The 25,747-nt window shown below is 43.0% G+C and overlaps 1 protein-coding gene across 1 annotated transcript in view; it reads right to left on the bottom strand.

Moving 5' to 3' along the window:
• The window catches only part of LOC140191884 (supervillin-like), a 263,570-nt gene that overhangs the window by 55,330 nt on the left and 182,493 nt on the right, over positions 1 to 25,747 (bottom strand). The window contains 7 exon segments of the mRNA XM_072249701.1: positions 4,789 to 4,936; positions 13,032 to 13,103; positions 13,344 to 13,412; positions 15,677 to 15,721; positions 20,697 to 20,826; positions 25,393 to 25,486; positions 25,489 to 25,713. Of these exon segments, the coding sequence (XP_072105802.1) occupies positions 4,789 to 4,936; positions 13,032 to 13,103; positions 13,344 to 13,412; positions 15,677 to 15,721; positions 20,697 to 20,826; positions 25,393 to 25,486; positions 25,489 to 25,713 (783 nt within the window).

Genomic DNA, 25,747 nt, shown 5'->3' with positions numbered 1-25,747 from the left:
CTTATTGAATGGCAGAGCAGGCTCGACAGGTCAGATGACCTACTGTTGCTCCTATTTCTTATGTTCTTATGATCGTGTTTTGTTGGCCTGGGTTCTGAATTTCCCATGAAAAATTAAGGACTGGCTGGGATTTTTTTTTTTAGTTAGAATTGTTCATCCTTTGCCCAGACTTGTCCATCCTGCATTTAAAAAACTTCCCTTCTTCCCCCCCCCCCGCCCTTCATTCTGATCTCCCTGCTCACACACATCAAACATAGGATTGTCATCTACAGATGGTTTCATTTACACTACAGTAAAATGTCTATTTAATTTACTCATCTTGACATTGTCATCAACATTCCTGCGGGCGGTCTGTCTTACAACAATTGCTCTGATTAAATTCAGTGCTAAAGCAACTTTCTCCTGTGCTTTGAACCGCATTTCGACTCATAGATCTCGATTTAGTTTTAACCCATAATTTACTCCACATCCCCAAGCAGTCAGGCACAGAAATTACATCACATAGCCTCTTCTTCTAGTGTGCCTGTAATTTAACATAAAGGACTTACTACTTGGCCCCTGGGTTTCCTGGCAGTTTCTCTGCAAGACCAGACCCCCACTGTGGAGGAACTAGAGGAAAATAGTGGGCCGTACGTACAATGCAGATCCATGCATACAATGCAGAAACTAACATGGCTTACTTTGATATGACTTAAATGGGGTCCACTGGATTATGTCCACCGAGCACATTGAATTTTCCATTTTCAGGTAACCCAGTCTCCTTGATTTGCTTTCCTACTCTCACTGGTCCACCCAGGGTCTCTCCCTTTCTCCCTTTATACACCTTTACACTACAACTATTAGACATGACAGACAGCAACCTTGCCACACCACAAGCCTCTGGAAGATCCTTTGTATTTTCTGGCCAAGAAAGATCTCCAACCACGTCCTACTCCTTCAGTGTTACCAAGAGGACATGGCCACTATCGTCGTGAGGAAATGCTGTAGTTGGATTGGACACGTGATGAGAAGAGAGGCTAACTCCACCATCAAGACATCACTTCATTGAGGAAATGCTGGAGACCAAAGACAACTTGGCGCTGTAATGTAGAGGCAGAAATGAAGCCCCTGAACCACACCTGGGGCACAATAGAGAAGATGGCCAAAGACAGACAGAGATGGAGGATCTTCATTGCTGCCCTAATCGCCAGTGGTGTAACAGGCAGTAAATAAATAAGTAGCTCATAACAGCTTAAAGTGTACAGAAGATTAAAAAGTGATTAACAAGCACCATCGCCATACAGAGGCAAGCTGATGGCTGGCGATGTAATTTTGCGACTCTTCCTCCATAAGGCATTAATTGAAAGAGGCCAATCAGCCACCAGTGAGAGACAGGTTGCAGCACACTATTTGGCCTGAGCTCTCTATGGTGGAATTATGCTCTACACCACTTCAGCTCAACTTACCAGCCCATCCTACTGTTCATTGTCTCATGTACCAACCTAGATTGCCCTAAAATAATCTACATCAATCATTTTTATTAGGAGTAAAAACAACGTGATCATACACGTAGATGCCACGGTAGCATAGCAGTTAGCATGACGCTACTACAGCTCTGGGTGTCAGAGTTTGGAGTTCAATTCCGACGTTATCTGCAAGGAGTCTGCACATCCTCCCCTTGGATGGGGGTTGCTGGGTGACGTGGCTGTAAAGGCTGGAAGGGCCTATTCGCACTGTATCTCAAAAAAAAAAATTTTTGTTCTTGCACCATCAGACTGCCCCAAAGTCATTTAGTTGCTTTTGGAGTACTTTCATCTTCCAAGAAAACTGAACACCAGCCACACAATAATCTCATTGACATTCTCAGCTTGAGACATTGGTCAAGAAATTTGATTGCAAAGTGTTATTTAATTCAGTGATTGAAAATAAACTTCTGACGAAACAGAATGCAATACTTTACAGGTCATTGTGTGTCAATTTAAATAGACGAGTGGTAAATTTGATATTTAGTATCAGGTCTCATCATTCTTGGTGTAATGTTTATTTCAGTTCATCACATGAGACTGACTATTGTGGTCCCAATCAACTATCTCTGGCCTAGGTGGTCCTGAACCAAATTTCCAGATTTCTCTCGGGTCCTGATGACTCAATAACCTAACGGCCAAATTTCAAAATGGCCAGAACCCCCAACAGCAGAGTTCCCAATGGCCCACTCACCTGGTACCACAATCCACTCAGTTCCCAAAACCTTCAATCCTCTTTAACCCAATCTCTTGAAAGGCCTGATAAGCTCAATTCTTCAAGGACCCAAGCCACATCCTCTGTGCAAGATCCCAACAGACTGCTCCTGGTTGTTGACTCTTGCCTCTGTCCCCAGTCCTGATCACTGATCCTCAGATCTGATTGGCACATCTTTTGCTCACTTCGCAATGTGTGATGAAGAGGTGCAGCATCTATACAATTGTTCGTTAAGCGTTGTGCATCGGTTACTGTTGAAGATTGTGGCCATAAACACACAAACTAAAGGGTTGAAGGCCTGCCCACATGACCCTATATCAGTCAAGTCTACTCCTTCGGCCACCTCCTACCTTCATTAGAAGTGTAGAGCAAGTTTACAGAAAACATCCACTAACACAAGAGACTCTGCAGATCCAGAGCAACACACACAAAATGCTGGAGGAACTCAGCAGGCCAGGCAGCATCTATGGAAATGAATAAACAGTCAATGTTTCAGGCCAAGACACTTCTTCAGGACTGAGACGGAAGGGGGAAGATGCCAGGGTAAGAAGGTGGGGGGAAGGGGGAAGGGGAATGAAGAGGAGCTAGAAGACAGATGAAGCAGGTGGATGGGGGACGGGGTCTGAAGAAAGTAGCTGGGAGGTGAAAGGTGGAAAAAGTAAAGGGCTGGAGAAGAAGGAATCTGGGAGAAAGGGTAGGAGGAGGGGCACCAAGGGAGGTGAAAAACAGGTGAGGAGAAGGGGTAAGGGGGGGCCAAAGTGGGCAAACGAAGAAGAGGGTAGAGAGAGGTGGAAAAATTACTGGAAGCAGGAGACATCGATGTTCATGCCATCAGGTTGGAGCCTACCCAGACGGAATATGAGATGTTGCTCCTCCAACCTGAGTGTAGCCTCAACTTGGCAGAAGATGATGTCATGGACAGACTTTTCAGAATGGGAATTAAAATAGTTTGCCACTGGGAAATCATACTTTTATGAGATGGAGAAAAGGTCCCCCAATCTATGTTGGGTCTTACCAGTGCAGAGGAGAGTCTGACGGTTGACACAGATGTGGTGGGCTGAAAGGCACGTTTTCATGATGGATGTCTCAATGGCTAACAACTTGATCATTGTGAATTGTGCTGAGTGACCGGTGTCAGTAAGATGCATCTTAGTCATCCTTGTATGCATGGTTAAAGGCAGAAGTCCACTACTTATGTACACCAGGTAAAGCTCATCATTGAATCTAGTGGCATGGTGGTAATGTGCTGAAGAAAGGGTGGGGTGTAGCTTTTAGCCAGTTCCTCAACTTTACCCCAGAGACAGCTGGTCCACAAATGGCACCCACATTCACTTAAATGTGGAGGTTAATCCTCTAGACAGAAGAACAAGTCCAGGCAGATACTTGATTCACTTGACTCTATTTCAATTAGTTAATTATTTCTTCATTGTTAATATCTTTTTAATTATGATTATATGTTAATCTGCTGAAAAAGATTCAGGAACATCTTCCCCTCGCCATCAGATTTATGAATGGTCCATGAACCTACCTATTTTGCACTACTGTATTTATTTTTTATGTATTTATTGTAACTTACAGTAATTTTTACATATTGCGCTGTACTGCTGCAGCAAAAGAACAAGTTTCACAACAAAAAAAAACTGACTCTGATGGCAGTGACATTTGAAAAGTTTGGAACTGCTTTGCAAAGCTGCTCGAGGGGATCTGAAGGGAAGATGTCAGGACGCATTGGCCCAGCTACCCACCTTCCTTGTGTAGAGGGACGGTTCATCCTGCCTTCTACAGAAGGGAGATAGTTAGCTCCTAGTCTGTGTGGCCTATTACAGAGTGATTTAGCATTTATTATAAGGCTCACAGACTATTGAAAGCCATTTAGGGGGTTTCAGAGTTCGTGAAATGCACAGAGATACCCACATATACACAGTGACATCTAAACGTGTTTGGATGCCATTATGACCTACTGATAAAATGGAGCAAACAGAGACTGGCCTTGATTTCATTTCAGAGGTATTTGGACTTCCATGATCAGGTTTGATTGTCCTGTAGATGCCTGCCTTTTATTTTAACCACCAACACTTTGTCCCAAGTCTCAGTATCTACTGTACCTCCACACCACTTCGGCCTTAACCCCATCCCCACCCACCACCACTCACAGACGATCACCTTCAATCCTGTCTTGAGGCAAACTCATCTTGAAGCCCATGATCTCATTTTTGCTTCCCCAGATGATGCCTTTTTAGGCTTCTTCAGACAGTCTGCCCTCAACAACCTGTAACCAGCAATACAGAAAACCAGCTATATCAGAAAACCTGAGGCTTGCCAGGACCTTGATTTAAATCTTCCTCCAAAAGTGGGAGATTCGGTTATCCTGGGGCCCTGGAGGTGACCGCCACAGTGAAATATTAGCAGAGACTCACCTATGCGTCATCTCCTGAGAGGGTTGAGATGAGGGTTAAAACATAAATGGAAGAGAGAGATTTGAAAAATAAATTTAGGGCACTTATTTCAGCAACTATTTGTGTTGGCTACAGGCTCTCTGCCAATGAACAAATACGCTAAGAGTGTGCTGACCTTTCTTCACCATACGTGCAGCAACAGTGAACTGTGTGGAGTCGTTGAATGCGCCTTTGCCTTTCACTTTCCACTGCTCCTCGCTCACAGAGATCTGTTGCTTTCGTTGCTCCAATGATATCTGTCCCCCGATATCAGTTGCTGTTCTCTAACAGAGAAAGTCTATTTCAACACCAATTTTATAAGCAAGGAAACATTCGGTTACACAGAACACCGCGTGGAAACAATTCACCTGTGAAGTAACTATCTGCTTTAATCTATAGGGAGCGCAGTGGTGTAGTTAGTAGAGCCGCTACCTCACAGCTCCAGCAACCATGTTTGATGCTGACACTCCTCCCTCTAAGAAGCGCGGGTGCGCGGCCGCGCAGTAACTGAAATGCTCCCATGCACATAGCCTTTGTTGCCACGCAGCTGGAACAAAGACAGATGAGAAAAAGTTTATAAATCTTGAAAGATTTTCTTTGTCGTACCATATTTCATTTTCGTCATCATCATTATGTGCTATGCCATATGACATGGGCGATCATAGTCCACACGACCATGATTATTGGCAATTTTTTTCCTACAGAAATGGTTTGTCATTGCTTTCTTCTGGGCAGTGTCTTTACAAGACAGGTGACCCCAGCCATTATCAATACTCTTCAGAGATTGTTTACCTGGTGTCAGTGGTCACATAACCAGGACCTGTGATATGCATCAGCTGCTCATACGACCATCCACCACCTGTTCCCATGGCTTCAAGTGATCCTGAACAGGGTGGTGGGGGGGGAATATAATGCTGCTGCACCTTGCCCATGGGTAACCTGCAGGCTTGCCGAGGGAAGGAGTGACTTACACCTCCTTTGGTAGAAAGATGCCTTGGTACATGGTGGCTCCACCCTGCCATCCAGTACTTCATTATAGCCTTCAATTAATAAACAACATAAAAGTATGTGATTTCTCAATTTTCATTCTAAGTTTTCATAAAAGTGCATATTACAAAAAAAGAGCATTTAAAGTGCTGCATAGTTTCAGGCCATGTAAAAATTTCCTGTTCAGAGCAATGGTTGGTCCATGTAACTGTAAAAAACAATTAGAGGGAAGGTCAAAAGATGCTGACCCCAAATGCCATCTGTATATGGAGTTAGTTTGCCCTGCCTGTGACTATATGGGATGTCATAGAGTGATAGAACACTACAGCACAGAATCAGGCCCTTCAGCCTACCTAGCCTGTGCTGAGCCATTAACTGGTGCTCCAGTTTCTTCCCACATCCAAAAAACAGGAGGATTGGCAGGTTGGAGCAACAAACTATCTTCTGGGGCAACTCAGCAAGTCAAGTAGATTCTGTGGGGAAAACAAAATTGTTGACCTTTTGAGCCCCTAGGTTAGATTAATACTCCACTGTATTGCTAAGTGTGCAGCAGAATATGGTTGTGGGGAATGTGATTGATGGAAATGTGCAGACAAAAAATGTGATTTATGTTGGATTAGGAAGTGGAAGCTCGATAGTTGGGATGTACTTGGTAGGCCCAAGACCTGTGTCCAAACTGTAAGACTCTATGCTGAAAGAGAAGGCTTTACAATCAGGCCAAGCACTGAAAGCTTAATGGAAAAAAGTGATTCAGTATGAATTTCTTTGAATCCAGAATATTACAGGTGACTTGGTTGAGATTTTGAAAGAAGCTGATAGCTTGGGTATTTTATTACTGGAAGACTAATGGGACAGGATATCAGAATGAAATCACTTGGGAGAAAAGTTACTATGCAATTCATTATGCAAGTTATGGAAGCGGTTTCCATGACCAATTTCTCGCATCAACTCACATTATTTACACTTCCATTGGTCTTTTAAACCTCTTGATATCATCTCAGTGATGTGCTCTTATCTGCTCTGACAGGTCCCTACCATGTAGCAACAGGGATAATTAAAGTTAAATTCAATGGTAATCAGAAGGAGCCCTTATCCAGCCATTACTACCACTAGAAGTCTGTCAGGATACCTAGCTGCAGGTGTATATTGTGATTGTAGCATCCTGCCCATCACTGTTCTCAGTGAATGTACAATAATCTAATCAGTAGCAAAGATACCTTTCTCATCAATAGAAAATCCCAATTTCTTCCGAAGTTAGCTACACCCCCCCACCCCCGATCTTAGAGGATGAACTGGCAGATGATAGGGAAAAATTATAGTCAGGGGAAAGGCAGTTCTGGATTGGGTGTTGTGTAATGAACTAAATGAATCAGATTTGATTACGGAGCTTAATGTAAAGGAACTCTTACGAGGTAGTGATTATAATACAATAGAATTCACCCTGCAGTTTAAGAGGGAGAGGCTAAAGTCAGATGTATTAGTATTTTAGCAGAGTAAAGAAAATTACAGAGGCATGAAAGAGGAGCTGGCCAAAGTTGATTGGAAGGGGACACTATCAGGGACGATGACAGAGCAGCAATGGCTGGAATTTCTGGAAGCAATTCAGAAAACACAGGACAGATGCATCCCAAAGATGAAATAGTATTCTAAAGGGAGGATAAGGCAACCATGGTTGACAAGGAAAGTCAAAGCCAACATAAAAGCAAAAATTAGTGGGAAGTTAGTGGATTGGGATTTTTAAAAAAAAATCAATAGAGAGCAACTAACAAGGAGAGAAAAGATGAAATATGAAGGTCAGCTCACCAATAAAATCAAAAAGGATACCAAAAATTTTTTCAGATGTACTGTATAAAGAGTAAAAGAGGGATGAGAGTAGACATTGGATCGCTGGAAAATGATGCTGGAGAGGCAGTAATGGGGGACAATGAAATGGCAGATGACTTAATAAGTATTTTACATCAGTGTTCATTGTGGAATACATTAGCAGTATGGCTGAAATTCAAGAGTGTCAGGGGACAGAAATAAGTGCAATTGCTATCACTAAGGAGAAGGTGCTTGGGAAACTAAAAGGTTTGAAGGTAGCAAAGTCACCTGAACCAGATGGTCTACATCCAGGGTTCTGAAACAGGTGGCTGAAGAAATTGCAGAAGCATTAGTAATGATCTTTCAAGAGCCACTAGATTTTGGAATGGTTCTGGAAGACTGGAAAATTGTAAATGTCACTCCACTCTTTAAGGGATGGAGGCAGAAGAAAGGAAATGATAGGCCAGTTAGTCTGACCTCAGTGGGTGGGAAGATGGTGGAGTCGATTATTAAGGATGAGGTTTCTGGGTACGTGGAGGCATACAATAAAGTAGGCCAAAGTCAGCATGGTTTCCTTAAGGGGAACTCTTGCCTGTCAAATCTGTTGGACTTCTTTGAGGAAGTAATAAGCAGGATAGACCAACGAGAGTCAGTTGATGCTGTTTATTTGGATTTTCAGAAGGCCTTTGACAAGGTGCCACATGTGAGGCTGCTTAACAAGATAAAAGCCCATAGTATTACAGGAAAGATTCTAGCATGGATAAAGCGTGGCTGATTGGCAAGAGACAAAAAGTGGGAATAAAAGAGGTCTATTCTGGTTGGCTGCTGGTGACTAGGTGTGCTCCACAGGGGAAGCTATTGGGACCACTTTTTCTCACCTTATATGTCAACAGTTTAGATGATGGAATTGATAGCTTTGCACACAAGTTTGTGGACAATATGAAAATAGGTGCAAGGGCAAGTAGTGTTGAGAAAGCAGGGAAGCTGCAGAAGGACTTGAACAGATTGCGAGAATGGGCGAAGAAGTGACAGAATATAGTGTTGTGAACTGTATGGTCATGCACTTTGAAAGAAGGAATACAGACATAAACTGTTTTCTAGATGGGGAGAATATTCAAAAAATCAGAGGTGCAAAGGGACTTGGGAGTCCTTGTGTAGGATTCCCTAAATGTTAACCTGCAGGTCGAGTTGGTGGAAAGAAAGGCAAATGCAATGTTAGCATTCATTTCAAGAGGACTGGAATATAAAAACAAAGATGTAATGCCTAGACTTTAGAAGGCATTGGTCAGACTGCACATGAAGTATTATGAGCAGTTTTGGACCCCTTATCAAAGAAAAGATGTGCTGGCATTGGAGAGCATCCAGAGAGTTTCATGAGAATGGTTCCGGGAATGAAAGGGTTAACATATGAAGATTGTTTCATGGCTCTGGCTCCGTACTCGTTGGAGTTTAGAAGAATGAGGGGGATTTTGTTGAAGCTTGTCGAATATTGAAAGGCCTAGACAGAGTGGATGTAGACAGGATGTTTCCTGTAATGGGGGAGTCTAGGACTAGAGTACCTAGCCTCAGAATAGTACATCCATTTAGAACAGAGATGAGGAGGAATTTCGGCTTATGACAAATTCTGTTGCATCAATGGAGTGAATTAGACTTTGCACCAGATCATCTACATTTAAGTACTGTGCACTGATACAATAAGTTCCTTATGAATATTTTGCTTGTTGTGATAGCTTTGATTATTTTGTTGGTTGTGTCTGAGGGCTGGGACTGAATAGATTGGGAGTGTGGAGAGATAGAAAATCTTTCCAGTCTTTATTTAGTAACCTTGTACATTTCCCCGGGGATTTATGCCTCTTGGAGGAGTTCATGTGGCTGCCAGAAGCCATGATTTCTGTTCAAACCTCATGCTCCAGTTCTCATGTATGTTGGTACAGCACTGATCTGACACATGTCAGTCTTTTTGACAGAATGGGAAATTACCTACAGCACAGAAACAAACCACTTAGTACTTTCAGTACAACATGTCCACTTCTCCTTCAATCTAACATGGTTAGATTGCTTCCCCTTAAAACTACCTCTGCTCATCACTTTTGCAAACTTCCTGTGTGAGTGAGCTCCATATTCCATATAACCATATAACAATTACAGCACGGAAACAGGCCATCTCGGCCCTTCTAGTCCGTGCCGAACTCTTACTCTCACCTAGTCCCACCGACCTGCACTCAGCCCATAACCCTCCATTCCTTTCCTGTCCATATAGCTATCCAATTTTACTTTAAATGACAACATCGAACCTGCCTCAGCCACCTCTGCTGGAAGCTCATTCCACACAGCTACCTCTCTCTGAGTAAAGAAGTTCCCCCTCATGTTACCCCTAAACTTTTGTCCTTTAACTCTCAACTCATGTCCTCTTGTTTAAATCTCCCCCACTCTCAATGGAAAAAGCCTATCCACGTCAACTCTATCTATCCCCCTCATAATTTTAAATACCTCTATCAAGTCCCCCCTCAACCTTCTATGCTCCAAAGAATAAAGACCCAACTTGTTCAACCTCTCTCTGTCCTCTTTCTCGTAAACCAGTCCTCCTGGTTTTAACCTACCTTAACCTTGGTCTTGCTCTCAAATGAAAACATTTTGTTTATGTCTGAAAAACTTTCCTAGGCACAATGAGCTTCAATAAAGGCTGAAACCTTAGAGAAAAGCCCTGGCTGTTCAATATCAGTAACTTGGGGGCTTGTCTGAGCAGACAGCCATACCAGCCAAGTCTGCAAGGCTCTGGTAGAAGTTTCTATTTCCACTTCCAACAACCAAAAGAGACATTGTAGTGTTGGAACAATTTGTCTACTCCCCCAACACTAAAGGCTATGCCGGTGGAAATTTCAATGAGAGACCTATGCTTTACCAAGTAGATCAGGGTCCACTAGCTGAAGCAATTACAAAGTACAAATGATCACATTAGTGCACTCTCTCTGGAATTCTCTACTGCACAATGATCACAGATGCATCCAAATCCTTAAGGATACTCTGACAAAGAAGTAAGCTGGCAAACGTAGAAAACTGGTGAAACTGTAACCCGTTCACTGCTGGGGTAACTTGGAAAGTGCCCTTTTTGGGGCCTATGCAACACCAACTCTTGAAGCTGCATTCAGTACATTTGGAAAGATTTTAAATACCTGGACATCACCACTGATCACTAGTGATCATGAGCCAAGAACACTCTAGAAATCGCTAATTTATGACTGAATCCAAATCCATGTCAGCAGCATTTGAGATATATCTCCAAAGCAGGGATTTCCAAACTTTTATGCCTTGGACCCTTACCATTAACCAGGGGGTCCATGGACTCCATATTTAGATACCACTGCTGTAGAGGTATTTGCACTCCAATAAATTCTTATACTGGGAATGCAGAACCAACTGGACTTCCAATGTTTCCAGAGCTGGGATTAATGACATTATTAGTTCATAAAATTACCCAAAATGGATAAAATGGAAAGCCTCATTATGGGTCCTTGAAAGGAAAACAACTGTTTTTCCAGCCAAACTTTTTTTCAAGACCTTGGTTCTATCAGTCTGAATACATTTGTGTTTACATCTCTTTGGACTTATACAGCTCCTGATGGTCTTTGTTGAAAATTCAGTTTCGTTCATCTATGCAAAGTCTCCTCCACTCACACTGTACACATGCACACAAATGGACACACAGACACAAAGAAGTGTTCATACATGCATACAGAGATTGCTGATTCCTCCCCTTCACCTTGACAGGATGCAAAATTCCAAGCTGACCGATCCTGAAATGCTGGGACAGAATAAGCCTTTGCTCCATCATTCAAGTAGATTGAAGCTGATCTTCAGTTTATATTGATAAAATTGTGAGGTGAAATAAATAAATAAATAAATAAATAAATATATATATATATATAGAGGGAGAGAGAGAGAGAGAGACTGATCTGCCTCTGTCTCAGCAGTTCCCTCCACCCCACCTGCACCTAGCTCTATATGCCCTCTCAACTCAATTGGTTCCACCTACCACTATCAGTGCCTGGCTCATCTCCCCCTCTGACTACCTTTTTCCTCTGCACTTCCAGTCCTGACACGTTGGCCTTCCCTTTGCCTCCATGGATATTACTTTACCTGCTGACTTCTTACAGAAGTTTATTTTTGCATGTAGATTGTACACATTATAGCTGCCAAAGTAAATGCAGGCAAATGTCACCCTGAGCACAAAGGTAGAATGGTGGGTGATGGGGGTATAAGGTAATGGTCAATCCCAGGTATCCATTGTTCCCTTTACAGCTAAGCCACTGGAATAGGATAGGGTAAGAGTTCGGCACGGACTAGAAGGGCCGAGATGGCCTGTTTCCGTACTGCAATTGTTATATGGTTATATTCATTTACCCATCTTTCCATCACATCCTTCAATGCAGCGAAGCAGCAAAGACCATCGATCTCAGCCTGGGACATCCTGACTATCCTTCTGCACTTGCAGACAATTGGAAGAGATGTCCTAGACTTTGCTTTGTGGATAGACTGCTTCCTGAGTTCTTTCCTAAAGGACTTGGCTCTAATTTTGAGATTTTGTCCCTGTATCCTTGATTCTCCACCAGTTTCTTGGTACTTTTCTGTGATCTAATTCCTTTCACCTTTCAATCATTTTTTGTCAAACCAGGCCCAACATTTCTCTAGTGAATGGGAGAAGACAATGGCTTGTATTTAGTAGGAATTTCCTGTATCTCAACCATACACACAAAGACATTTAAGCTTATAATTAGGCTGTATGCAAACATATATAAACCATATTTTTATGGCTGGATATCAGGGGGTAAGTTGAAAACTGTAAGGTTATCTTTCAACCAGACCTGCACTAGAAAGCTTTTCCTAGTAGGAAGGGACATTCATCTTCAGCTCTACTTTTCATTTGCTATTTTACTGGGATGCAGATTCCATCAATGTGACCAAACTCTTCAGGCAAGATCGCAGGAAATTCTGTGTCAGACTTTTGAGGCTCCTTTCAATCATTATAACAAAGAAACCTGTTTTGCTAAACATGTTGAGCCAGTTTCAGTGCTGGTGCCTTAGGACAGAGTATAATGAACCAAACTGGCTACGTGTCAATTCTTAGGGCCCTGCATGCATGGAATATTGTAGCACATGTAGATAGGGTGGGGACACAGGAGAGTCCAGATGGCTCATCTCCTGGAGACTGATCTGCCTTTGCCTCAGTGCAGTTCCCTCCACTCCACCTGCACCTAGCTCTATATGCCCTCTCAACTCATTTGATTCCACCTACCACTATCAGTGCCTGGCTCATCTCCCCCTCTGACTACCTTTTTCCTCTGCACTTCCAGTCCTGACACGTTGGCCTTCCCTTTGCCTCCATGGATATTACTTTACCTGCTGACTTCTTACAGAAGTTTATTTTTGCATGTAGATTGTACACATTATTGCTGCCAAAGTAAATGCAGGCAAATGTCACCCTGAGCACCAAGGTAGAATGGTGGGTGATGGGGGTATAAGGTAATGGTCAATCCCAGGTATCCATTGTTCCCTTTACAGCTAAGCCACTGGAAATAATTAAATAGTCACCTTTCTTCTCCACAGATAATCAGGGCCACTCTGATTAAACGCCACTTCTCTGACCTTGAATGAAAGTGTATCCTATGGGATGAGAGACAGAAACAAAGAGACAGGAAAAAGGATGAAGTAGAGCAAGAGGGAGTTGTGGAAAATGAAGCAGATCATAAAGCTTGTAACTTCACAGAAACACTGAGAGGAAACCTTAGGCTAAGGCTGCTTGAGCATTGGGAGTGGGATTGTTACAATGGCTAAAAGCAACAGGTATTTACTTTGTTAGTTAATAATAACAGGCATGAGCCATGGATCAGGGAAGGAGCTCACCTGGTCATAACATATGAGGTACTGGCATTGTCTAGCAACTGGGGAATAGATGGAGGAATAGACAGGGTCCTACAAGTGTGAGGAAAGACAGAATGAAGGAAGATTATTAGAACAATGTGTTAAAGGTCAAGCCAGGAAAGTGCTGGCAGCAAAGTATATAGAACCTTTTCCTCTCTTAAGCATTAGACAAAAATATGTATGGAACAGCAATCAGCACAGCAACTGTAAGGTTTGCTTCAGTTAAAATAATGGTTTAGTTAGAACTTCACCACTAGACTTTAGATCACACCGACTACTAATCACTACTATTTTAACCAAACAATTATAGACACAAGTAATCTTTTACTAATTTTACAATGATTGAATCTCAATATACCCTTTCTGATCATCAGCAGAGAAAGGCTGTGTGCCATTCGTCGTCATGGCTATCCCTCGAGGTCGAGGATGATAGTCTTCGTTCTGTTGATCTGCTTATGGGCTCTCAAGTGGCTTATGAGTCCAACCCTGAAGGAGTATGCTTCTAATCAACAAGGTGAACACTAGTCCAGAACTGGTGGGCATATGCCTGTCACCATACAGTTAAGGCAGAGATGGATCTGTCCCTGTATAACACTGTGGAACTGCATTGGTGGAGGTGGATTCTCTTATTGTATAACACTGGAGAATAGTATTGACAGTGATGGATCAGTCACTGTGTGATACTAGAGTACGGTACTGTTGGGGTTGAGTCTGTCACTGTATGCCACTAGGGTGCAGCACTGGTAGGTTTGCTCTGTCACAGTATAACACCGAGATGAAGTACTAGTGGAGACAGGTCTGTCACTGTACAACACTGGGGTATAGGACTGGTGGGGATAAGTCTGTTACAGTATGCCACCAGCATACAATACTGGTGGAGATAGGTCTGTCATTGTATAGCTCTAGGGAACAGTACTCGTGGGGAAGTCTGTCATTGACACAATGAAATTTAAGAGAGCTCTTTTAAAGAGCTGATACAAATACAGATTCAACAGATTCTGACTTCTGACTTTTCCCCCAGTGGCCACTGAGTAACATCACAGTCACAGGATAAAGCACAAGCAACCCTGCTTCTTCACCACCATCCTCTCCGCCCGAAAATATAGCCCCAACCTCAAACATTTCATCCTTCACTTGCTGGCTGAGGTAATAGGGCAGGTAGGAAGAAGTGCAGTTAGTCAATGAGGTAGGGACAGAGGGTTTGAGCTGGAGTGGTCAAGCACAAATGAAACACAGGGAAAGAAATCCAGCTACAATTCAGTCACCTCCCGTCTGAAATAGAAGCATGAGAGTCGGCTCTGGAGTATATCTGAAACTCAGGATTTGATGTGGAATTAAAGGAGCAAGGATTGTATGATGATGGGCATCTAAGGATATTCAGAGAGCTATTCAGCAACAACAAGAGACACAAGACACTGTAGTTGCAGGGATCAGGAGTCAAACACAAACTGTTGAAGGAATTCAGCAGCTCAAGCAGCATCTATCGAGGCAAAGGGATGGTCAAAGTTGTTGACTTAGAATATTGAACATCTATTTGCCTTCATGGTTGTTGTTAAACCCACTGAGTTTCTCCAGCAGTTTGGTTTTATTTTTGAGGCTTATTATCTACTGGCACTAAAGATTATTGGTCTTCAGCAGACTGACTAGAAGGTGGGATTCTAGAGCTGATCAGAGCACTTGTAGGGAGGGACTGCAAGCTCACAGTCTCGTGGCTGGGTGCAGATTTGCAGCAGTTTATGTCTGCTTTCTGAGGATCTCAGAGCTGTTTGGTCCTTAAATAGGTTAAGTAAACCAATATTTTCTCTTCCACAAAAAAAAATAAAGTAGCCAATCCAGCTGTCGCCCTATATCTGCAATAAAAACACAAAATGTTGGAAACACTAAAAAGGTCTGATACCTTCTGTGGAAATAGAAACAGAGCTGTTTCAGATGGAAGACCCTTCATCAGTATAGATAGAGGGTCTTCAATCTGAAATATTGACTGCTTCTTTTTTCACAAATGTTGCCTGACCTGTGAAGCATGTCCAGCATTTCTGTCTTCTTTTCAGATTTGCAACACCCACAGGTTTTATTTTAAGATTCTGTATATCTGAAGGTTGGAGAAATGAAGTGCTTCACTGGAGAAATGAAAAGCTATTCATTAGATGTGTGGTTTCTTTTGGGGGAGGGGGGGAGGAGGGAGGAGTCCCTGTGTTGAGAATATATTCAGGACTGATCATGGACCTCACCAATTTCCTTCAATCTCACCCATAACAAGTCAACCCCATCTTTCAACTGTTCCTTTGACATAGAGGCTACTGGATCCATGTTCTTACCCAGTATTGTGCCTGCTCTGCATAATTCATGATCTCCTCTTCTTCCTACAGTGACGGAGAAAAGGTCAGAGAGACAATAGTACAGAAGAAAGAGCTTATTGGCAGATAGGATGAAAATACACAATGGATTTGTAAAGCATGCTGCTTGAGGTCAATGAAACGAGGAATCGGGAAGGACATTTTTGATGGAAGTTAAGGAAAAGGAATGAAAAAATGAATTTTTCTGTCATATGGTTTCAATCAGACCACTAGCTGGCTATTTTCAAACTCAATGATAGCCCAGTGCAGCAAAACCGCTGCAGGAGGACCCACTATATGCAATATGCAACTTTGGAAAGAAGAACCTCAGAGTTGTATATGGCATACATACTTTGATCATGTGAACCACCGCAGAAAGACCTTCAGATCATAAAAGTGATTCTTTTATGTGAGGAGAACCCTGTGCAGGGTCAACCCATGGAAGGCTGCTGGACCAGACAATACTCCTGGCGGAGTGCTTAGAGGATATGCAGACCAGCTAGCAGAGATTCTCACTGACATCTTCAACATCTCCCTGAGCAGCATTGTCGTTCCTACGTGCAGCCATCATCGTCCCCGAGCCGAAGAAGTCTTCAGTGTCTTGCCTCAACGGCTACCGTCCCGTCGCACTCACATCCATCATCATGAAGTGTTTCGAGAGGCTCGTCATGAGGCACATCAAGACCCTGCTGCCCCCCTCACTGGACCCCCTGCAGTTCGCGTATCGTCCCAACCGTTCAACAGACGACGCCATTGCCATCACCCTCCACCTGGCCCTAACCCACCCGGACAAAAAAGACACATCCGTTTGAATGCTGTTAATAGACTTCAGTTCAGCATTCAACACAATCATTCCTCAGAAACTGATTGGAAAGCTGAGCCTACTGGGCCCGAACACCTCCCTCTGCAACTGGATCCTAGACTTCCTGACTGGGAGACCTCAGTCAGTCCAGATCGGGAGCAGCATCTCCAACACCATCACACTGAGCACGGGGGTCCCCCAGGGCTGTGGGCTCAGTCCACTGCTGTTCACTCTGCTGACCCACGACTGTGCTGCAACACACAGCTCGAACCACATCACCAAGTTCGCCGATGACACGACCGTGGTGGGTCTCATCAGCAAGAACGATGAGTCAGCATACAGAGAGGAGGTGCAGCGGCTAACGGACTGGTGCAGAGCCAACAACCTGTCTCTGAATGTGAGCAAAACAAAAGAGATGATTGTTGACTTCAGGAGGACACGGAGCGACCACTCTCCGCTGAACATCAACGACTCCTCCATAGAGATCATTAAGAGCACCAAATTTCTTGATATTCACCTGGCGGAGAATCTCACCTGGTCCCTCAGCACCAGCTCCATAGCAAAGAAAGCCCAGCAGCATCTCTACTTTCTGCGAAGGCTGAGAAAAGTCCATCTCCCACCCCCCATCCTCACCACATTCTACAGAGGTTGTACTGAGAGCATCCTGAGCAGCTGCATCACGGCCTGGTTCGGAAATTGCACCGTCTCAGACCGCAAGACCCTGCAGCGGATAGTGAGGTCAGCTAAGATCATCAGGGTCTCTCTTCCCACCATTACAGACATTTACACCACACGCTGCATCCGTAAAGCAAACAGCATTATGAAGGACCCCACGCACCCCTCATACAAACACTTCTCCCTCCTGCCATCTGGCAAAAGGTACCGAAGTATTCGGGCTCTCATGAGCAGACTATGTAACAGTTTCTTCCCCCAAGCCATCAGACTCCTCAATATCCAGAACCTGGACTGACACCAACCTACTGCCCTCTACTGTGCCTATTGTCTTGTTTATTATTTATTGTAATGCCTGCACTGTTTTGTGCACTTTATGCAGTCCTGGGTAGGTCTGTAGTCTAGTTTAGTTTTTGTGTTGTTTTACGTAGTTCAGTGTTGTTTTTGTATTGTTTCATGTAGCACCATGGTCCTGAAAAACGTTGTCTTGTTTTTACTGTGTACTGTACCAGCAGTTATGGTCGAAATGACAATAGAAAGTGACTTGACTTGACTTGAGGTGAGCTAATGGCTGCAATATCCCCACAAAATGTCCACAGCAACACTCAGTGTTCTTCATCATTTATGTGGACTTCATTTTCAGTTCACATAGCTTGAACCTGCTCTCCCCTGCACCCCCATTAACAATATTGGCTGCCAGTTTGTCAACCTTGATAACATTCTTTATTGAAATACTTGTTTCCATCAGATATCCCAACAAAAGGTGAAATCAGCATTATCCATTAAAGGAACCCAGAGTCTGGTTTGAGTCCAATGACTTCATCAGTGGCTGCAGATTCCCCATTGATGTCATGTGGATATATGCAAGATGCTGATTCAGTCAAAATCTGGATGGACTTCATTAAAGCAGTCAAAGTATTATTTTACCCTGTATACTTTGAAAGATAAATCCCAGATCATTTTTTTCTTTCCAAGTGCAGAGTTACTAATGACTAATTGTAACATCTCCACTCGATGACATCAGTGAGACAGCAGTCTGGCTGAGGACTTCAGACCCCATTGAATCCAGTGACCTACTACTCTGAAGACTAAGCTATCGATTAACCCTGGGTACAACACACCACTGGCACATTACAGATTGAAAGAGATACATGATGTCATGAGGAAATGAATGGCTTAACTGGACACGCACACAGAAACACACACACACACACAAACAGCTACAGAGAGAATCAAACACACACCCCACACACAAAGACAGGCACACAGTTACATGGAGACACACACTTGGCAGATTCTCAAAGCAGACAGATGTGTGCATATATACACAGAGACAGACACCATTTTTTAAAAAATCTTACAGTTTGTGGATAATGGCTTTCATATGCTATGCATTTGAGCAGGGTTATTGCAAAGTGAGGCAACCCTCATTTTGGTTCTGGTTCTGGGAGTGTATGGAGGGAAGTATGCCACCTTGGGCAAAGCTGATAAGAGATAGGGGCATAGAGTCATGAAAGTACGGCACAGAAACAGGCCCTTTGACCCATCTAGTCCGTGCTGAAATATTATTCTCCCTAGTCTCATTGACCTGCACCCGGATCTTGCCCCTCCCATCCATATGCCTTAAATGTTGAAATCGAACCCACATGTACCACTTGCACTGGCAGCTCGTTCCACACTCTCACCACCCTCTGAGTGAAGAAGTTGACCCTCATGTTCCCCTTAAACACTTCACCTTTCCTCTATGATATCTAGTTCTACTCTCACTCAACCTCAGTGGAAAAAGCCAGCTTGCTTTTATCCTATCTATACCTTTCATAATTTTGTATATTTCTATTAAATCTTCCCTCATTCTCTTACGCTTCAGGGAATAAATTCAATCTTTCCCATTCTCAGATCCTCAAGTCCTGGCAACATCCCTGCAGCGCTCCACTAGTCACAGGCCTTCAGACAGAGAGGCAACCATCTTCTTTGGCTTCTCTGCAAAGCCAATGTGTATTCCCATTTACTACCTCATCTTGAATGCCAAGCAACTAAACCTTCTTGACCAACTTCCCATGTGGGACCTTGCCAAAGGCCTTGCTAAAGTCCATATGGACAACATCCACTGCCTTGATTTCAACCACTGTCCTGGTAACTTCCTTAAAATAAAAATTGGTTAGACATGACCTACCATGACTATCCCTATCAGTTCCTCTCTACCCAAATAATCATATATCCAGTCCTTTAGATAAAAGGAAAGAGAAATTGCCTTTAAACTCACAAGAGAGCATAGGCCATCAACTTTTTGCTGCTGATGTTTCTGTAGCAGGCAATTTATTTTTTACAAGGTCAAGTTGCTAGCTTGATGCTCAACACAGCACAGATGGAAAGCGTGCATGGGAGCCGGCTGGATTCGAACTCGGGACCTTCCGCCCCAAAGTCCAGTGCTGATACCACTACGCCACCACCTGGCAAGTCCTTTAGATAACCTTCCAATAACTTTCCCACATCTGATGTCACGCTCGCCAGCATATAATTTGCTGCTTTATTCTTAGAGCCTTTCTTAAATGGAACAACATTAACTATCCTCCAATTCTCTGGAACCTCACCATTGATAAGGACATTTCAAATACCTAGATGTATTGCAATGAGGTTGCCTTCAAGGCATCCAGAAAGTGTCTTTTTATGTATCATTTCTGTTTTGCACTATTTTTAATCTAACTATTCAATATACACATATATACACTTACTGTAATTGATTAACTTATGTTTTCCATAGTATCATGTATTGCATTGTACAGCTGCTGCTAAGTTAACAAGTTTCATGACAGTCCATGACCTCGCTGCTATTTTGCCTCACTTCTATAGACTCTGTGTCATTCTCCCAAGTAAATACAGAAGTAGATTCACTGGACAAAGGCCCAAAATCGAGCTCAAGGGGGACAGAGATCAGTACCTGTTAGCTGATGGGAAAATTGGGCAGTCAAGGGAATGAGACTTGGCGAGATTGAGGGGGTCCGTGATCTGGAGACTGGATCGATGGGAGTAATACAGGGAACATGGGGCACATGGTGATACCACTTGTGGGGAGGGTTGTGGGTTTACGTGACGCGAAGGAGTCCTGAAGCAGAGGAAGTGAGTGGCGAACTTATCTACAGTACATGCAGATTGGTGTCATTATAACCCAGTTTTCCAGGGAACGCAGAAAATTGGAAATCACTTGATAATTTGAACTAATCTCCATGAAATGGAGACTGATGACATTTGATGTGCATCTGTTACTGGAACATCAACATACTTCTCTCACCAACTGGGCTTTGAGGTATTCTTAGACCAACTTGTACATCTCTTGTTACCAATGAGTCAATTGCAAAGCACCTGATTTACAGACCTCAAAGTTTTGATCACTAGTAATGTGCCAATAGCCTCAAATTCCAGGACTGCAATGCACTTTCATTGAAACATTTGTCAGTGGCAGTGGTCAGCCAACATATTACACTCCTCTAGCTATAGGGACACACTCACATACCTTTGGGACCATCTTACCTTCTTCTTCCAGGTATCTTCAGCTCGCTGGAGCTGGCTGTACCGTTCAGCCAGAGGGACATGGACAGCACTCTGGGTCTTATGGGTTTTATTTCTCCACTGTTCCTCTCCACCTTGCAGTTTGTGTAACCTGGTGTAGGGCACACTCAGTATTACTGACACACAATAGTATAACTGACATCCCACCCCCTGCACTGTTGAGAAATCAACTCACACTACTCTCTTATATATCCATCACAAGTAACTTTGCCAGGCAAAAGAGATAGCTTACATTCTATTCAAAGGTCAGAATCAGATTTATTATAACTTACTTGGATGACGTGAAGATTGTTGAACAGTGCTACCTGCAAATTATGTTACTGAGAGGAATAGTCTATACATGTTATTAGTAGCTGGCAGGCCATGTTCTATCTATTTCCTGACTCTTGAGTTGAAGTAATTACTTTCAACTATCATGTTCGTACATGTTGACAGCAGGGCAGTCTGCAATAGAGTGACTTAAGGTTGTTTAATTTTTTTCCATTTTTGAGGGACTCTGAGGCTGCTAAGGCCAGAATGCATTGCCCATCATTACTTGTTCTTGAGATAACTTGCTTGCCAGGTCACTTGAAAGGGCATAGAGTCAAACATAGACCAGATAAGTGTACGAACAGAAAAGCCCTCAGTGAACTAGATGGACTTTTACAATAACTCATCACTATTGATACCTAGTTTTTAATTCCAAGAATTTAAATTCCATAGGTACTTAGTGGGACTTGAATCTGGATCCCCATGTTATTTGTCTTTGGTCAATAGCACTAGTATTGGTACAATGCCCCAGGGACTCACTCCAGAGGGGTAACTGGAATGACCTTAGGGTCAAAGGACAACATACAGGAATGACTTTAGGGTCAAAGAACAAATCATTGGAATGACCTTAGGGTCTAAAGTCAACACACAACTGCCACCATCGAATTTGTTCAGCGTCAGAGACTTGAATGAGTTTCCAAGCAAAACTAGAACTAAGGGTCACATCACAAAATAGTGGCAGACTATTTAACAGTAAAATTTCTTTTCTCAGAGGTACAGATCTTTAGAATTTGCTGTGGAGGTTTAATCATTGACTGTTGAAATGATAAAATGCGAAATTTCTGGATATCAGTGGATTGGGGGGAATGCAGGAAAATGGTTTTCAATTAAGGGATCAACCATGATCTTATTGATTGGTTGAGCAGTCTTGAGAGGGCAGTGGTTCTGGCTTGCTAGCATTTCTTATGTTGAGCAATCTATTGATGCTTGTTGGAGGTGCAAACAATGACTAAATGTCTACATACTGCATATCTGGGGATGCAAATTCCAGTGTTTCACTAGCTTTGAGTAATTTCTCATTTCACTCCTAAATGGTCTAACCCTTATCTGCAACAGTGTTCTAGTTTGGCTGGAACATGTGCCTTGGAATTCATCCCTGGTTTTCAGTTCAAACACATCCTATTTCTTACATTCTTAGACGAACAAAAAGGACAAAATTGCTGTACAAAAAGGACATGTTATACCTGAACCCAAAGGTGTCCAATATCCTAGCAGGCAGATTTAATAGGGAGGGTTTAAACTAATTTAGCAGGGAGATGGGAACTAGAGTGATAGGGCTGAGAAAGGGGAAAACAGAAATAAATCAAAGACAGCATGCAACAGAGCTGATAGAAAGGACAGGCAGGAGATGAGGCATAATCACAGCCAGTTGGATGAGTTACAGGGCAATAGAGGCGTGGTGTAGTTAAAACAGAAAGCAACACATACTGGACTGAAAGTGATATATTTGAATGCACACAGCATAAGAAATAAAATAAACAATCTTGAAATTCAGCTACAGATTGGCAAGTATGACGTTGTGGCCACCTCTGAAACTTGGCTAAAGGATGGCTGCCATTGGGAGTTGAATGTCCAAAGATATACAGTGCATCGAAAAGATGGGGGGGTGGGGTGGTAGTGTGGCCCTGTGTATAAGAAATAATATTAAATCAATAGAAAGAGATGACATAGGATCGGAATGTGTAGAGTCTCTGTGGGTTGAGTTAGGAAATGACAAGGGTAAAAGGACCCTAATGGCAGTTGTATACAGGCCTCCAAACAGCAGGCGGGATGTAGATTACAAATTACAACAGGAGATAGGAAAGGCATGTCAGGAGGTCAATGTCATTATAATTGTTGGGGATTTTAACATGAAAGTGGATTGGGAAAACTAGGCCAATAATGGACCTCAAGAGAGAGAATTGTAGAATGTCTACGGGATGGCTTTTTAGAACAGCTTGTTGTTGAGCCCACTAGGGGATTGGCTGTTGTGCAATGATCCAGAGGTGACAAGAGAGCTTAAGGTTAAAGAACCCATAGGGAACAGTGATCACAATATGATCGAGTTCACTTTGAAATTTGAGAAGGAGAAACTAAATTCCAATGTGTCGGTATTTCAGTGGAATAAAGGAAATTACAATGGCATGAGAGGGGAACTGGCCAAGATTGACTGGAAAGGGACACTAGCAGGAAGGACAGCAGAGCAGCAATGGATGGAGTTTTTGCGAAAAATGAGGGAAGTGCAAGACAGATATATTCCAAATGAGAAGAAATTTTTGAATAGAAGGACACTAATGTGGCTGACAAGTTAAGTCAGAGTCAGAGTCAAAGTAAAAGCAAAAGAGAGGGCATACAAGGAAGCCAAAGCTAGTGGGAAGATAAAGGATTGGGAAGCTTTTAAAAACATGCAGAAGAAAACTAAGAAGGTCATTAGGAAGGAAAAGATGAATTATGAAAGGAAGCTGGCGACTCATATCAAAGAAGATACTAAAAGCTTTAAAGTATATAAAGGGTAAAAGAGAGTTGAGGGTAAATATAGGACCAATAGAAAATGACGCTGGAGATATTGTAAGAGATGCAGAGATGGCAGGGGAACTGAATGCGTATTTTGCATCAGTCTTCACAGTGGAAGACATCTGCAGTATACTGGACATTCAAGAGAGCCAGGGAAGTGAAGTATGTGCAGTGAAAATTACAACTGAGAAGGGGCTCAGGAACCTTAATGGTCTGAGGGTGGATAAATCTCCTAGACCTGATGGAATGCACCCTTGGGTTCTGAAGGAAGTAGCTGGAGAGATTACGGAGGCATTAACAATGATCTTTCAAGATTCTGGCATTGTACTGGATGGCTGGAAAATTGCAAATGTTATTCCGCTATTTAAGAAAGGTGGGAGGCAGCAGAAAAGAAACTATAGACCTGTTAGCCTGACATCAGTAGTTGGGAGTTGTTGGAATTGGTTGTTAGGGATGAGATTACAGAGTACCTGGAGGCACATAACAAGATAGGCCAAAACCAGCATGGTTTCCTGAAAGGAAAATCCTGCCTGACTAACCTACTGCAATTTTTTGAGAAATTACAAGCAGGGTAGACAAAGGAGATGTAGTAGATGTGGTGTACTTGGATTTTCAGAAGGCCTTTGACAGGGTGCCACACTTGAGGCTGCTTAGCAAGATAAGATCCTATGGAATTACAAGGGAGTTACTAGCATGGGTGGAGTATTGGCTGATCGGCAGAAAACAGAGAGTGGGAATAAAGATATCCTATTCTGGCTGGCTGCCGGTTACCAGAGGAGTTCCACAGGGGTCAGTGTTGGGACCGCTGCTTTTCACGAAGCATGTCAATGATTTGGATGATGGAATTAATGGGTTTGTGGCTAAGTTTGCTGATGATACAAAGATAGGTGGAGGAGCCTGTAGTGTTGAGGAAAACAGAGAGCCTGCAGAGAGACTTAAATAGTTCAGGGGAATGGGCAAAGAAGTGGCAAATGAAATACAATGTTGGAAAGTGTATGGTCATGCACGTTGGTGGAAGAAATAAATGGGCAAACTATTATTTAGATGGGGAGAGAATTCAAAATGCAGAGATGCAAGGCGGCTTGGGAGTCCTTGTGCAGGATACCCTAAATGTTAACCTCCAGGTTGAGTCGGTGGTAAAGAAGGCAAACGCAATGTTGGCATTCATTTCTAGAGGTATAGAATATAAGAGCAGGGATGTGATGTTGAGGCTCTATAAGGCACTCGTGAGACCAGACTTGGAGTATTGTGTGCAGTTTTGGGCTCTTTGCTTTAGAAAGGATATACTGACATTGGAGAGGGTTCAGAGAAGATTCACGAGAATGATTCTAGGAATGAAAGGGTTACCATATGAGGAACGCCTGGCAGCTCTTGGGCTGTATTCCCTGGAGTTCAGAAGGATGAAGGGGGTATCTCAAATAAGCATTCCAAATGTTATAGGCCTGAACAGATTAGATATGGCAAAGTTTTTTCCCATGGTAGGGGATTCTAGGACAAGAGGGCACGACTTCAGGATTGAAGGACATCCTTTTAGAACAGAGATGTGGAGAAATTACTTTAGTCGGAGGGTGGTAAATCTGTGGAATTTGTTGCCATGAGCGGCTGTGGAGGCCAAGTCATTGGGTGCATTTAAGGCAGAGATAGATAGGTTCTTGATTAGTCAGGGCATCAAAAGTTATGGGGAGAAGGCAGGGGAGTGGGGATGACTGGAAGAATTGGATCAGCCCATGATTGAATGGTGGAGCAGACTTGATGAGCCAAATGGCCTAATTCTGCACCTATATCTTATGGTCTAAGAAAATGAAAAAAATGAGAAGGGGTAAAAAAGTTTATTCAAATCTCTTGAATTTTGTACCTATCTTTAAGAGATGCTCCAACTTTAATTGGAGTCAGAATTTCAGCTCCATTGTCTTCTTCAGGTAATTGAGCCAGGTAGCTCTTCTCCTTATTTGGTTTTGATCCTGTGGCACATCAACCTTTTGCCACGATAATGAGGAAAAGCTCTCTGAGGGTTGCCATGGTGGCAAGTGTTTGTCATCGGCCTGCTGACATGGAGGTGAGGATTGCCCGGCTGCCTGTTGCCATGATGAAAGCTTGTTTTCTGCCTGTTGCCACAGTGGTGAAGATGGTGGTGTTGCAGAATCATCTTGTGCTGGCAGCTCTAATTTTTCAATATCTGTGATAATGGAACAGAAAATTGCTTAGATTAA

The sequence above is a fragment of the Mobula birostris genome, chromosome X (assembly GCF_030028105.1).
Source record: "Mobula birostris isolate sMobBir1 chromosome X, sMobBir1.hap1, whole genome shotgun sequence".
Taxonomy (NCBI): Eukaryota; Metazoa; Chordata; class Chondrichthyes; order Myliobatiformes; family Myliobatidae; genus Mobula; species Mobula birostris.
This window is presented reverse-complemented; position numbering and strand designations above follow the sequence as displayed.